The sequence below is a fragment of the Anarrhichthys ocellatus genome, unplaced genomic scaffold (genome assembly GCF_004355925.1).
Source record: "Anarrhichthys ocellatus isolate YVR2014 unplaced genomic scaffold, GSC_Weel_1.0 scaffold81, whole genome shotgun sequence".
Classification (NCBI taxonomy): Eukaryota; Metazoa; Chordata; class Actinopteri; order Perciformes; family Anarhichadidae; genus Anarrhichthys; species Anarrhichthys ocellatus.
Window position 1 is genome coordinate 1,063,051 of NW_022280111.1, and position 16,746 is coordinate 1,079,796.

The 16,746-nt window shown below is 42.4% G+C and overlaps 1 protein-coding gene across 5 annotated transcripts in view; it reads right to left on the minus strand.

Annotated features, from left to right (window-relative positions):
* LOC116398321 (neuroendocrine convertase 1-like) overlaps positions 1 to 16,746 on the minus strand; it is a 140,824-nt gene that overhangs the window by 48,690 nt on the left and 75,388 nt on the right. For all 5 annotated transcript variants that reach the window (XM_031874531.1, XM_031874530.1, XM_031874532.1 and 2 more), the window contains 3 exons: positions 3,202 to 3,239; positions 2,340 to 2,419; positions 100 to 188 (listed from right to left, as the gene is read on the minus strand). In XM_031874531.1, the coding sequence (XP_031730391.1) occupies positions 100 to 188; positions 2,340 to 2,419; positions 3,202 to 3,239 (207 nt within the window). The remainder of the gene's footprint in view (positions 1 to 99; positions 189 to 2,339; positions 2,420 to 3,201; positions 3,240 to 16,746) is intronic.

Sequence of the window (16,746 nt, forward strand, 5' to 3'; positions counted from 1 at the left end):
GCGTTTTTTGAAAATGCCATGTCATAGTATTGGCCACTGCAGTACACCCACTATGCTCTGCCTCCCACTGTCTTGATGAGGCTGTATTGTTTTGCTCACCTCCGATCCTGGCATTGAAGGCGATGCCCACACCGCAGTAGGAGTTGTTGGCCTCCATGGCAACTTCCCCTGCACATCGGGTACCGTGACTGAAACACAGGGGGGATGAGGTGTTAGCCACGCATTGAGACTGGATATGCAGATGTGAGTTTTTACAGATGTGATGACCTGAGCCCACCCCAAATTAAGCCGGGCCAGAAAATTACATAGAGTTATTGAAATTATCAATAATTTCTCTTTGATTTCAGACAGAGGCAGACAAAAGTTTATTTTGTTTCCATGTTTAATCATCTACTGCAGGGGTTACTAATAGGCGGACCGCGGTCCGGATCCGGACCCAGACGCCGTTGTAAAGGACCTAAAACCGATTTTGACGGAGCACTTGTAGTTTAACCGGCGCAGCTTTTCTAGCATTTACGTGAGTCAGAAGTTATTTCACATGATGTTCTCCTAAAAGAGAAAAGTGGTCAGAGAGACCCGAGAGACCAGAGTCTTTAACCAAAAATGGACAGACTCATTTAGGTTAATTCTTCCCACAGACCGTTTAAAAACAGTATGTCTCATTTTGAGCAAACGTACCCACTCACAAAATTGACAAAATGAAGACAGAAAATAAACCTAAGAGCCCAATATGATCAGAACCCTAACACATGAATTCACTGTCCAATGATGTTAACAGAGAGAATAGAGCTGAAACAAGTGTTAATAACCACAGATAAAGTCCATGCTCACTGATTTCTCTTGTTAGAAGATGAGAAAAATATAATATCGTGGCTTTTTTGATTGACATCACTTCACACCCGAATGAACTGAATTTAAAGCTGCATTCAGTGAAATTGATTTTTCTAAAATTAACTTTATTTTAAGATGCACATTCTTCAAAAGCTTTCTGTTATGTCAGTTATTCTTTAATCCAGCCATTATTTTACTTGAAATGAGAAGAACATGTATTTATGTATTTCTATGTATTATTTATAATCCATCCAGTTAAATTTGAAAACTGAGAATAATAATTGTTAAAATATAATTGATGTGTACTTTCTTTATTTGATTTGACAGTTGTTGACTACACAGAGATGTTACTACTACTAGGCTTCTTGAATATATATATATATATATATATATATATATGGCACTAAATAGCGCAAGTTAGATATTATTGTAATGTTCCGGACCTTTGCACGAGGAAATTTTCTCAATATGGACCTTTTGGAATTTTAATTGACTACCCCTGATCTACTGTATAGCTATGTAGTCAAGCTAAAGATATATCAATGAACTGACTGAAGTTTTTGATTGTGGGCCATAGACGGGATGATATAAGGAGTCACGGGCCAAACAACAGGAAATGCGTAGTATTTAACTACGCATTTCCTGAATGCGTAGTTACACTGCAAGAAAATCAGTGTTTCAAGAGAACTCCATGTGCCAGTGTACAAAGCGTGGGACTGATGTTCTGGCATTATCCTCTTACATCACCGGAACAGATTCCCTGCAAACTAAGCGAACACAATTCCCCTTGACTATATTACATTTCCAGCCCTCCCTCGCTATCTCCCGTCTTTTCCATTCGGAAATAACTGTTTTCATCATAGCAGCAGTAATCAATTTAAGTCCAGTATTTATTCAAAATGGCACCGACATCTAGTGTTAAAAGTAAGAAGTGTACGTAAAGTGTGATGTATTGATATGCTCAAGCCTTATTCTAGCTGATTCACCACAGGCCATTTAAAACTTACAGCGGGCAGCAGTTGGCCCGCAGGTCGTAGTTTGGCCACAGTAACACTTTTGCTAATTATTATCCTTACATAACACTGTTTGACTGCTTAGCTTAGCATGCTTAGACAAACAAGACATATTAGATTTGTGTTCTTTTGTAAATATTTTTAAATGTTATGTTTTACTTTTTATGTTACAGGAGAAAAGGCTTTGAGGTTGAGAACAACTACATCTAAATTTGTGATTTGTGATATTATACAAATACAATTTAAGTTAATTTAATCAGCAGTTTAAAACATTTTAACCTTTAACCCCACATTGGAATGCTTATGGCCTAGTGCTGGGTTAGGTTACTACTGTAAGAGTAACCTTGGATATGCAAATTTTTGCATCTTACAATAGGGAACACAAATAGACTGTTTACTCCATTTCTTTCTCTCTCGGGTTTTTGGTGTTTAGACCGTTAATGTACTCCCCCCCCTCCCCCCCCCAAAAAAAAAACACAGGACGACAGTCATTACCTATTATCCTTGTCTCTAACTGGCATGGGATCATGTGACAGGCCGTGTGAAGCAAGCAGGTCAAAACTGGCGAGGGCCTCCTGTAATCGACACAGAAAACAAAGGGAACACAGAGCAACACTTGAAACAAAACATCACAGTGACATGACAGGAAATAAAGGAATCCCATGAAAAACTGGCACTTGAATTAGTCTGTCAACATGTTTCCCTCCTGACTGACGGGAATCACAGTCACAGAGAAGATGCCTGTGACTGTGTGTGCGTGGTTTATGCGTGCCTCATAAAAAGTGAGCATGTTTGAATGACTTGTTTGCCAGTGTATATAGGCATAACGGCAGGAGGATGTCTTGGCAGCGCCGTACAAGAGCAATTATGTATCTCTCTCCAGCCAGGCTTATCCATGCCAGACAATCTGCTCTGACAAAGTACAAGTTGGCCTGTGTGCTTCAAACTGCCTATAGGATTATAGATGACAAGGCAGGAGCAAACAGCACTGCCACTCCACATATGCTTTATGGCGAGCCCGTGTAACACCAGCCTAACGAAATAAAACAGGTTTATCTCTATATGAACGTTTTATTGTCTCAGCTTTTAAGTAATAGAGAGGTTGGGCACTTTAAGAGAACGTCAATACACAGATTTCAGTCTAATGAAAATCCAAGCATGTTTGCGTAACCAAACAGCAGCGATGGAAAACTGTAACCTCATAACAATATTACAGAATCAGAAATTACATTGCACAGGCATCCTTGAGATCTGCTGTACTTGAGATCACTAGAAGCATTTTACTGCCCAGCTTAAATTCAATTTGGTAGAGATCAGTTATTGTTCAAAAATAAAATCTCATTTTAAGTTTACTTACAAAGTTTTTCTCCAGGTCCTTGTTTGTGTGATCAACACCTGAAAATGACCACAAAAAAAAAAGATTGTTATAAATGAGACAAAACTGTGATCTGGGTCGTTGTTACTGGGAGGAGACGTTTGATGCCCTCAGGACAAAAAAGTTTAAAAAAGATCAGTGCCACATTTTTAACGTTTCAGTGCAATCAGACCATAAGTGCACTCATTGTTTCCATATTTTCCGTGGTCATGTAAGAGCTGTGTCAAGTCATTTGAAGTTGGTGGACAGGTTATTAACACTTTTAAATTGTGAGTACCCTACTAATTGGTGTAATTATTTTGCCAAGATGTAACGGTGACATCTTTTCAAGTTTTGTCAAAATCTAGGTTTTGCTGTGTGAGGCATTGCACATGACGGATGATTGAGTGAATGAACAATACTCTCTTTTAATGCATTCATTTTTCCACTTTTATTTCATTTTTTGATATTTCCTTTACGTGTACACCTTCTCCTCTGTCTTTTTTTCAATCATCCTCTCTTTCCACATCAGTTGCTTTTCTTACACTTGCCCCATCGCTGTCCTTCTCTCCCCAACCACCACCACCACCACCACCTCCACCTCCCTCCATCCTCTGCTGCATCAGGGCTCCTGTGGCCTCAGCGAGAGACAAACGAATGAGGGCCCCAGGAGGGCCGCGCCTGCTCTGCCAGACATCACTCACTCTCTCAATCACTCACACACACACACACACACACACACACACACACACACACACAGAGGACCTGCCAGCCTTTGTCCCATGCAGGCAGTGCCTCCGGGTTGTCATGGTAACCAGCAGTGGGTTTTGCCGTCGAGGCCTGATTGTGTTGAGCTCTGGTGGGATGGAGCCCTGGGTGGGTGAAGCCTCATTGGAGCCTGCCATGCCGTGCCATTTGATGCCAGGTCAGCCTGTCTCTACAGAACCACTGATGCTTGTTTCTCTCCTCGTCCAGCACTTTGGATCTTCTTCAGACACACTTCACGCACGTTGAAGTTGCATTCTTTCAACCGCTTTCAACAACATCTCATGGTCTCCATCTACTGATACGCAGTTCAGAGTTAGAATTCATTGTGTCATTATGTCATTGTGTTTATAGTAACTGGAGATTGGTACAAGACAAATGGATGACCAGTTGATGCTGAGCGTTTTAATAGTGTCTTTAGTTTCTTATTCTCAAGGGACCAAGAGAAAGAGCTTTCTGGCCAACTTTCCTCCTTGCCTGAGCCAAGTTGGATTTCGACACTGAACACAAGGCCAAGTGAGGACGCTGAGCAGGTTTTTTGCATGCTTTTGATTTAAAGAGGTGCACTGAGTGATGCCGCACTACGGGCCAACATGATGTCTTCATATGGAATTCAAGTGATTCATTAACGAGTTATGAAATGTAAGATATCTTTTGCAAATCCCCCCTCAGGCTGATCTGATCTCCTTTATAATCTTCCAACTTTATCATCAGTTAAATCAGGAGACTTTCTCATATCCTCTGCTCCAACTCCATCTCTTTTGATCCAATATTGGTCTTTTTCAGGTTACAACCACGAAGCTACAATTCTCTATGATCCTGTTTGTTACTTTCCATGTGGTCCATAAGTGACCATTATCTTTAAAACTATAAACAAAATGTCACTGAAGATAATTGGTTCATTGGTTGGTCAATTTGTTGATTGGTTGAAGAGACAGCTCATACGATTTACAAACTATTACCACATTGTGGTGTTATGCCTCTGCCTAAGTTGCAGTTTTGATCCATGTCTGTCCAAAATGTAATCATTTTGTCATATTAGATGTTTGTGTGAAATTGTCATAATTAGCACATGAATTCTTGAGTTATAACCAATAACGTGTTTTGTGAGGTCACAGTGACCATTGACCACCAAAATCTAATCAGTTCATCCTTGTGTCCAGGTGGACGTTTAAGCCAAATTTTAAGAAATTCCCTCAAGGTGTTTCTGAGAAATTGCGTTTACGAGAATGGTGCAGACATGAGGTCACAGTAACCTTGACCTTTGACCACCAAAATCAAATCACTTCATCCTGTACTACTGGTGGACGTATATGAACGCACGGACAACCAGAAAACCTAATGCCTCCGGCCAAGTCTGGCGCTGGCGCAGAGGCATTAGTTAGTTAAAACTAACTGAATGGTTAGATACACCTAAGGATAAGTGAGGACATTTTGGTGAAGCAACACTTTAATCCCAAGTTCATATCACAGTGAACAGCAGTGTAAGCAAACTTTATCACAAATTAGAGAGAGCTTTTAAAGCTTTTAAAGGAAAGTGATAAAACCTGAATATGGGACCAAGTCTCCTCTTGATATGGACATATCTTGCTGTCTAGATGAGCTTCCCCCAGTACATGAATGCAGCTCTAAAACAGTGGATCTCTGGTGTGTCGTGAAAATAATTGCTTGCCTGCAGGAGGCACAGAAACCTGCTTTATTAAGAGTTCATCTTTGCTTCAACTCGATTATCGAAAGACACCTTGTGAATTGTGTGTGTGTGTGTGTGTGTACTAACATAATACAAAGACCACCACACAGAGTCACCTCAGCGTTTAAAAGGTGACAACATCTCGTCTTCAAGTTTGTGATGGAGACATCTTTGGGAATTAACGCCAAGCTGATCAGGAGGGAACAAGTAAGTGAGCAAAGGATGGAGGGAGGAAGAGGAGAATGAAGAGGTAACTGAGGGAGGGCAAGGACGCCCCCCTTAGACTGAGAGTGTGTCACTCTGGGACTGTAAATCTGAGTGTGTGACACCAGTAACAATGAAAAAGGATTTGGGGTGTTGATAAACACTGTGACAATAGGCAAGGGCGTAAGGCAGTTTTTTACATGCCACGTTTCATACCCTGTGTCTTATATGATTTAAACAAACATTGGACACATTCAAATAAGATGAATAAGTGGTAAATTAAAAAAACAATGCAAGAAGAAAAGTTCAACAACAGGCGGCAGAGAAAAGGTAGGTTAGTTTGGGAACTGGTCACATCAAAATTAAAAGTACGTGTAGCAGAGTGACAAGATGCAGCTTCCTCGTGTCAAAAGACCTCTGTGTCCTAGAGGAGTCATACAGAGAAAACATGTCAGAGACATCATTTAGTTGGTCCTAGTCCAGTGAGTGATTTGCGGACCAATAGCAGTATTTTTAAACAGATTTTTTTAGGACTTAATGGTAACCAATGGAACTTTAGAATGACTCTGATATGTTTGTTTTGTCTAGAAGTCAGGCCACTGCATTGTGTACAAGTTGTAGCTGCCTAAAAGCTTTGACAGACCTGAGAAAAGAGCGGTGCAATAGTCCAACCTGCTTGAGATAAAGGTATAGATTTACTTTTCAATATTGTGTTTGGACACAAGTCCCCTAACCCAAATAATATGTTCTAGATGATGAAAGGCTGATGCTTGAACTAAACGAAATGAATATGAATGCTAAAATTTAGATCTGAGTCCTAGAGGACATCCAAATGTCTTGATTTACTCACAGATTTACAGTTAAAGAGTTGGGATGTGAAATGGTTGTCTGTCTTTCATTATGGGTGCCAAATACATTTACCTCAGGTTTGTCTCTATTTAGGATGACAACATTTTGGCATATCAAGTCATTCATATGCTAAATGAGCTGATTTGAGTGTGTCAATGGGACCATAGTCCTCCCGTAAAAAAGAAATGAAGATTTAAGTATTGTCTGCATACGTATTGGAATTAATTTTTTTGCGTTATGGGCTGAAGAGAAAGGGGCTAAGTCCTCCACAGGCAATGGGGAAGTAAGATTGCCTATTAAAAATAAAACCCCAAAAATAATCACCATAACAAGATAGTACCCAAGAGCCTGACCCAGTTTTCCAACAATGTGTTCAACTGTGTCAAAACCAGAGGTGAGATCTAAAATGACCAGAATAGACATTTTGCCTGAAGCAGTGTTCATTCGTAAGTCCTTTAGGACCGAAATGAGAGGCTGTTTCAGTGCAACAATTTGGCAAAATCTTTATCAATTTAGATACAGTTCTGACAAAGTTGTTGGTAAACAATTTGCTCAATTATTTATCCTATGAAAGATACGTTTGATATGGCTCTGTAGTTGTTATATGACATCTCTGCCGCTGGCAGATCTCAATGGCTTGGCACCTACGTACATCTGCCCGTGCATGCTTCTCTGCAGCAGACAGATGTGTATTTGGATAAGGATTGACATGCGCACAGTATGGGCACATGTATGCTCCAGGTGGTGTGTCACAAGGGTCAATCTGAGCATAAAAAAACTGCACCTTCAAGTATTTGCTAGGATGATCCGAGTGGAAAAATGCATTCAGTCAGGTGCATTCACTCAGGTGGCACCATGCTGCCATAAATACAGCCATAAACGCACTCCAACACAGTCCAAGGTCTTCTGAGTGTGAAAGTAGAAAGCCACGTCCCACAGTTAGATGAAACACTGTAGGTGGTGGAGCCAATGCAAAACCTTCCATGAATACAAATGCTTTGAACCTGGCTGACCCAGTCTAGATTGTGATTGTGCGGGTGTGTGCGTGTGGCCGTTTGCTGCTCTGCATGTGTGTCAGCATTCAGCGGCAGCAGCTGCACTCTATCTCCGTGCTCCTGCAGCATTCACGCCGGTCCTCAGGGTCAAACGCACACACAAATCAGCCATGGAGATGTGTCGGAGGCCATTTTGAGCCGACGGTGAGTCGTGCCTGAGCCGCCGCTGAGACAATGAGCCGACATCACTTCAGAGGAGGCCCCCGCTACACCTGTGCCCCCCCCCCCCGGCTGGCTCTCGCCATTACCTCTCCTCAAAGTGAGTTACTGTACAACAAAAAATATATAGCAATAACCAGTAGCAGGCTGCCTTTGCTACTGATTGGAGTAGGAGAAGGGAGGAGGTAAGCCGTACAAAATGCTACCAATATTTCAGCATTTGAAGCTGCACATGGCTTATAATTTGCATTTTTAAGTGTGAAAAAGTAAAGTAAAGGTGGCTAGATGTGTGTGCGTGTGCGTGTGTGTGTGTGTGTATGCGTGAGAGAGCTGCAGAGAGACAGGGGTGTGTATCACCAACCACCGAGGGTGAGACTTCCTGGCCCTACACCTCCGTCTCATTAATCAGCTCGATATTTAAGAAGGGCTGGAGTGAACACTTGCCTGTAATTAGCTGGCTTTGTCGAGGATGTGTGTGTAGCTGGGTTTTTTTGTGTGGGTTTAAGAAGTGAATGGCATAGAGAGATGGAGAGAGAGAGAGAGAGAGAGAGAGAGAGAGAGAGAGAGAGAGAGATAGAGAGAGAGATCTCAGGGTGAAGACAGAGTTTGATACAAGGATGTAGAGGGAGCGTGGGTGATGGAAAGCCTGCATGGCACAGGGAGGGAGGTAGGAAGGAGTAGAAGACAGGAGTGAAGAGACAGAGAAGACAAGGTGGAGGTAGAGGAGAGCCGGAGAAAATGACTGTTTAGAATGGTGGAGGAGGTGAGAAAAAAAATAAACGAGAGATGGGATAAAAGAGAGGACTGAAGGGAAACGTCGGTGAGGATAAGATGCATGGAGAGACAGGGACAGAGCAGAGGGCGGGGATGGAGAAGAGGTTGACTTCTAAAGTGGGACATTAGTATTCAAGCTGTACGCGTCCACCACCCCCTCACCACACCCCGCTGCCCCGTGTGCCCAGCGGCCAGTTCTCCTCCTGCTGTGGACCCAGACACGAAGCTGGAGGTGGCAGAGGAAGTATGTGTGCATTGGGACTTAAGTTCATTGAAACGCTTCCTTCAATGGAGATCTCCACTTTAGAGAGATATCTTTGTTTTTCTACTGCGTGTGGGTTTCAGTGGACCTTCAGCCGTTACAATACTGTTATCACTTGTGAAATTCACAATCAAAACGTTACCTGCAAGTTAAACATTTCTCTGCGAGTCCGTGAGCACAACTCGAAACGTCTTGTTACTCAACAAAAGTGCAAATCTGTCAAGTGCCACACGCCCGCATACGAGGATCTGATTACTGATTCATGACTGATGACTTTAACTATGCAGTAGAGCAGCATGGTGTGCGTGTTTGTTTCAATGTACAGCAATACTGTATAATATATTCAGGTGCTCAAAGCATTAGGTAATTATTGACTTTTTAAAAAAAAATTAAAAACCACCTGTCTTTCTGGAAAGAAATGTTCATGCTCCTCTGGATAAATCATCGACCTTATCAAAAAGAATAAAACAGATCTCACTCAAGACTAAATGGTGCGGTTGTAGGGACTATTTTCAACTGCGGATTGATACTCGCTTGGTGCAAATGTGAGTGCATACAGCAACATAACAATGCATTTCCTCTTGTTAGTATATATTAACAGTTGCTATCAGTCTCTTCATGTGATAATGTTGACAATAAAAACATCAGCAGATTTATTTTTTTTAATTTCCTGCTGACAGAAAACTTATCAAACTAACGGGGGGGGGGGGGAGTCTTGTAATCATAACTTTACTTGTGATCTATGGACCATCTCCTTCCTCCGATGCTCCTGTGTTGTATTTGTTATGTGTGTAAGTGCCACAGATAAATGCACTGACTCCCTCTGAAAACTATTATCCTCTCTCCTGCTTGTAACCATTCAATCATTGTGATGCTGAGAAATCTTGAAAAATCAGGGTACAGGCAACAATAGTGAAAAACAGTCCCAGAGCTTAATGACACCGCTCTAGTGATACACACTCTGCATTATTCAGCCTGTCTAATAAGTTGTTAATTTTTCATAATATGAAGAACCCTTGGGGAGAAAATAGGTGATTTTCCCTCAGTAGTTGACACTTCCACTGTTAATCCTGTTCGTCTCCATCAGCGTCACTCGACACACATCATAGTTTCCGAACAGCAAAACAAATGCATAGCTGCGGTGTCCGTGTAAAGGACTTCCTCTTCTTCCTGCTAAACTGATTCCCAACTCGTCCTCTGGTCTCCTCAACTGCTTCGCTCTCATTTGACTAATTAGATTCACGGAGAACGCTGTTGACAAATTCATTTTGAAATCCATTAGTCCCAGGGCGTTGTTTAAACAATGTGCGCGTTAATGTCCATTGCTTTAATGCCCTGATTCACATTCTAATAGCCGTTTGATAAATCAGGTTATCTGCGACACCTTCTACGCGCCGTGAAGAGCGGAAATTAGAGAATTATTAACTATCCGCGGTGCTCTGTCGTGTCCGGGTGTGTTAGGGAGAAGAGGAGAGGAGAGAGAAAGAGGGGAAGGGGAGACAATGATGGAGAGAGAGAGAGCAGAGCAATTAAAGGGATGGGTGAGGTAAGAAAAAAGACCAGAGGGAGAAAAGAAACTGAGTAAGAAAGAGATAATAAGGAACATGAAGAGCAGCAGGACTAAGTGACGGTAAATCTCAATGAGACGAAGACAAACATTAAAGAAGAGGGACTGAGGGCAGAATATGGAAGAACATACAGAGGGAAAGCCAGTAGAGCGTGAATTTAACATTCTACTTTAACCCCTTGGCCACTTTATCCCCCTTTTTAAAATGTAAACTCAATATTACATATATTACACAACCTTTTGAGACACTGTACAAAGTGGACGCAAAATATCAATCATAGGTGATTTTCCATCAACTGGGCTGAAGCAAATAAAATAGACAGTAATATACACATTCCATGTTATTAAATACGCGTTCTATAATAAATATATACCCGCGTATTGTCTTTGTGGTGGAACGGAGTTATCACAGACCTAAAACAAGACTTATCTACAGAAACTGATAAATGTAGGACCTATCTATTTACTGTATCTATCTACCTGTCTGTTTGTATCCTGTTTATCTGCCTAGTTATTTATATATCTAACTACCTACTGATCTATCTTCTACTGTTTATGCTCAATCTCTAATCTTACTCATGGGCTGTAATAATGGGTTAATCATGTTCCTTAAGTGGTCATGCTCAAACCCCGACCGCAATAGTTACCACAAGGCTACTTCAGTGTCCCCAAAAACACTTTCCAACGGGAGTGTGCATTTCTGCAACCAGGCAATCAGACTGCAATCAACACTGCTTTTAAAATGAATGCATAGAGACGTGTAGTTTCAGGTACCGGTGAGAAACACCAGTGATTTATAACACCATGAGACAGGATTTTACAGCTCTGGATGGTTATCACCGCAGGGGTGCAAACTCACAAGGGGGCGGAAAAGATGACAAGGATGTGAACCTCAGTTTACCGTCGATATTGGCATGAGGATAAAGGAAAAAAACTATAGATTTAGAATTAATGTAATCTCAGGGCTAATGTAAAGTAATGTAAGGGGGCGTGCAAGAGAGTGCAGAGCAGGGTCCTAAATGATATTACAGCGCATTGCATCCACTATAACATAGTATGTAGTATACTGACCATACAATACATCAAACAAACAAAACCCAACAACTGACAAATCGAATGGAAAATACACTTAATAGTATATTTAGGTAGAAAGACAGACAGAGAGACTTTTCCCTACTCGACAGCAGCCTACTTGCTCTCTGAGAACGCTAACATCACTAACGTTATACAAGTGGAATTTGGAACAACAAGTACGCCAGCTAACGTTACAACCGGGCCACACCGCCTACCTGAGCAGCCCTGTTGGAGGCGCGGCTAAAAACTGAACCACTTAGACCCTCTCTTCACTCTTCACAGGTGCATTAAAATGACCCCTTTTCCAATCGGCTCTCTTTAATTTTGATGATTGTGATGTCACCAGGAAACTCACGCTGTTCCATCGACAGAGTGATCTACGAGGAAAGGTTGCCAAATGACGTTCCCTAGCATTCCTAGACTGCTTTGATAGAGCGTCCCTGCGTTGGCATTGCCACAGCGTGAACACAGTGGTGTCACTGAAATCACACACAGTGCAAATGTCTGAACACCCTAATTTGCAAAAACACTTGGATGAAAACCAAGTATATATATCCTGCCTCTGCACGCTTGTTCCTCTTCTTTACCGACTGGATCGACCTCCTGATATGATCTACCACGGAAATTCCCACTCTCTCCTCCCTCTACTTTGGCAGTTCCAACTCCACTTTCACCTCCTCCTCTGTCTTGCCCCCGTCTCCAACTAAATCCTGGCTGCTTCTCCTGCTCTTCCTCCTCTTCTGACCATTCTAGCTTCCTCATCCTCCTCCTCTCAACGCCCGCTGAACAGAACGAGAGAGTCTGTTGGTGTCAGTAGCCCTGCCTGTGGTGTCTGGAGGAGAGTGTGGATTAGACACACAGGCCTGATTAGCTGCTTGTTTACCTACCAGCACCACCACTATGGCGACCACAGGGCTTCAAGGGCAACACCAGTGGATCGGAACGTCTCCACACACACACAAAAACAGCTAACAAACACGCTGTGTTGAGCACTTCTAGTGTGCATATGGGAGAGTGTGTGTGTGTGTGTGTGTGATGTGAGAGCCATCGTGCCCCCGTAGAGTCGCCCACCATGGCACAGGGCTCTTAATTAAGAGGAGTGTGTGTGTGTGTGTGTGTATGTGTGTGTGTGTGTGTGTGTGTGTGTGTCTGTGTGTGTGTGGGCGGAGCAGCTGGCAGGAGGCACTGGGGCCAGAGAACATCTGCAGGAGGCCGCAACACAACACGCCTGCAAACACACATACACACACTCACACACACACTCACACACACAGGCCCCCCTATACACACATAACTGCACACATCCCTGCCAGTCGGCAACTCACACCCCCCTGAGAACACAGAACTACACAGAACTACACAGTCGCAAGCACACTCGCGGACCCGTTGCTCGCTGCCATCGCCACTGCCGCCATACCAGTGGGACCGTCGCCATAGCAACCCGGGACTGGTCACGTCACCCCGGTTTAGTGAGACAGGTGACGGCAAGACAGAGTGAGAGATAGGCAGGCGATAAAAAGAGCAAAAGACAAAGACGGGGAGCGAGGGGCATTAAATACCCTCCACAAGGCTCGCCTCGGTCCTGTTTTGAAACAAAAGGGTAAAGAGAGAGAGTGAGAGAGAGAGAGAGAGAGAGAGAGATAATCCAAATGCGTCTCATCCACCGAGCAGCTCTATATGTGAGGAGGTCAGCAGCTTTGACTTCAGACGCACCACAGGGCCCTCAGTCCGTCTCCTTTTTCAATAAATCAAGAGCAGCTGTTTAGTTGATGCCATCACGTTGATAGAAAGTGGGAAGGTGGAGAGGGATTTTGTCCTTGCTAGGGGGCAAAGGCTACAGCTGAGGGGAAAGGATTAAAGGATCATATCAGCCTTACTGAGTTTTCTTTGTCTCCTGCTGTTGCCTGTGTCGGCCCGTGTAAAGGATTTACTTCCACATCAAGTGTTTTGCTTTACTTTTGACACCTCATGACATGAAACTATGCATTTCAATATCAATAAATTATTGCCACATTTAATTACAGACAAACAAGTGCATCACACAGCGTGTTTTCAATTCACCTGTTGTTTTTGCGCATTTTCTATTCAGACATTTAAAAAAAAGTGGAAAGCCAAAAAATTTAAGAAAAATGTGGAAATATTGCAGAAAAGTTTTTACTCAAACTTGAAATGTCTATTCCTTTTGATGACCGTGGTCTTTAATATAGTGCAGTGTGTCCAGTTTATATGAAGACACCATCCACTACATCTTATCTCAATTTTGAGAAATGTTTATAATGACAAAAACATTGGTGAGTCTACAACGGCACATTAGGGCCATTGTAGCTCAAAATAAATGGTGAGTTGTGGTTGTGAGCACGAATGGTTGTCTGTCTCTATGTGTCAACCCTGTGACCACCTGTACAGGATGAACCAATGTCACCCAATGTCAGCTGGGATCGGCTTCAGCACCCCCCCCCCCCCCCCCGCGACCCTGAACAGGATAAGCGGTTACAGATAATGCAATATATTTATATAGAATTTCTTTTTATTTGTGACTTTAATGGGGTGTTTTTGCTTTTCCTCACAATATTTATGACTTTATAGTGGAAATATTTAATTGTTTTAGTTTTGTACCACAGAGAACATCAAAGTTATTTTCCTGGAATATTACCCCCCTCCCTCAGCTCTGTAAATTATTTATTTACCTACAATGGTCCTAATCCACCATCTTATGTTTCACACTAAAAAAGCTGGTGTCTGAACTTTCATCCCTGTGGAAGAATGAATGTTAACATGAGCAACTGTTATGTGTTTCCCTGAAAGATGAAGCGAGATCCAGACTTCGAATCACCTAGTCCATGGCCTCATTTGTTTACAGTAATTGCACCGGGGTATCACTATTAATGGTATAATGATGCTTAAAGATGGGACACAGAGCACCTTTAAATCATCTTCTGTTTGTGTTTTGCATGGACGCGCCATCACTGCATTATATAACAGAAGGACGGGCTTATTAGCTGCTGAAGCTGATTTGTCAGAGAAATAAGCTAACGTATAAATAATACAACTCAAGTCATGTGAATGTGTTGTGGCTTTGGGAGGCATTTAGAGGTTCAAATTTCATAAAAAGAGCCACGGCTGGCTGTGAAGAAGGCCGGGGTTGATGTGAAGTGATCTCTGGCTGCTGGAGGAAAAAGGTCAATAGCACCAGTATGATCCCTGGAGTCTCTAACTGTCTGTACATGAATTGGGAAATGGTCTGTAACCATAAAGGCAAGGACACACACACAAACACATACCAACAGCCATCACTAGCTTATATATTCATGCCAGTCTCAGCATGTGGCAATGAGTGTGTGTGCATACATGTATAGCCTTGTGTGTCTGCATGTGGATAGATACATGTGTGTGTGTGTGTGTGTGTGTGTGTGTGTATGTGTGTGCATGTGTGTATGTGTGTGAGTGAGAGAGATGTACTGTAGTGGGACATGAGATTTAAGCATATTTACGCACATACGCATATAATATGAATCAATATTTGTGCTCCTTGGGCTGTTCTATGCAGCATCGATTTGGAGCCAGAGCCTAGAGCATAGGCGCTTGACCCCTTGACCCCAATAAAACAATAATATGCCTCCATAAAAACCAATGGGTCCCCAGTCTACACCGACTGCGTGAGCAGATATTGAACTATAGAGAAGAAAACTAGAATATGACAAAGAGTGAGTGCTTCTGAGCTCATTTCCTACATTATAAATAGTGAGATCATTAGATGACAGCAGCGGATTTCTGGGGAGTGATTGGTTCTTTTCAGGGAAAACAGGACTCAAAAAGTGGCGGGAATTATTTGAATATATCCAATTACTGAGCTTAAAATGTGGATGTGCACCACTAAAGTCAAGCTCAACCAACAATTACTTTGTAGAAACATCTATCCGCTCCCTTTTTGGATTCAGGGTGAACATTGAATGAGTTTGGATACTATGGTGTAGCACTATGCTGCAATTGCAATCACAAACTGTTCTGAATTTGATACAGCTCTGATTCGCACCTGTGATTGGCTACTTCTCCATAGCAACAGCAGCTGAGGCTGAGATTAGAGGCATCCTGTAGCCAAGCTGGCGGGAAAAAAAACATGATTTATCAGAGACAAAGTTGAAATAATTAAAACGGATGACCATGGCATAACCCTAAGCATTGTTAAACTATCCAGGAAGCTGCAGAGTTTCTATGTTGAGAAACACTGATGACATCATTAAAGCAGCATTAATTGTTTCTTTTTATCGGCAACTTGTGGCCAGCGGAACAAGCTGCAAACACAACATTGATACGTATCATTATATACCTCATTATTACGTGATATGGTGAACGTGTTGGCAAATGACCCCTAATGCACACTTCCAACAGACACAGAGCAACATCAGCATCCGTCCTATTGTCCAATAGTCACTCTCCTTTTAGTTCTGTTTTGGTCTCCACCAACTCATGAGGAAAACATCTAGCTCTTTAGATGCTAAACGATCTGCTACGTTCTCCAGCTAGTGGCTAGCTTTGTCTGTCGCCAGGTGATGGCGACAGACAAGGAACAGTCAGTCAGAGTCAGACTGCCTGCTGCCGCTGAGAATGAGCTTGATGAGAGAATTGAGAGTGAACAGTGGTGTAGAATACTTCCAGTATAGTGCCAGCTACACGGTTCAGTTGAATCACGCTATGTGTATTTTAAGTTGTGTAATTTAAATTAGAGATGTAAGAGTCGGTCTCGATCTAGCACAGTTATCAGGTTTCAATACACACGTCGCAGGTAATCGGTCATATCAGCCGTAGATCTGAGAGTAACTTAATAACAGGGCAAAATTAATCATGGCTGTATTTTTGTATTACTTCCAAGTCTGTAAGATTTAAAGAAAACAGCCGTATTGGCTGTTCACTCTGCAGGGAGAAACAAGACATGCTGTGAGCAATGCAACTGAAGCACTGGTTTGAATTCGGGAAGATTCGCTGGAGAATCTGTTTTGTTGCCATAACTAAACCAGCACAGTCACACTGAGAAAATAAACATGTTATTATTAATTTACGGACTCTTACATGGAAGATCATAATTAAGGACGTAATCTGTGTGTGCGCGGCGTGTGTGTGTGAGTAATACAGTAATGAAGACGTGCTCTGG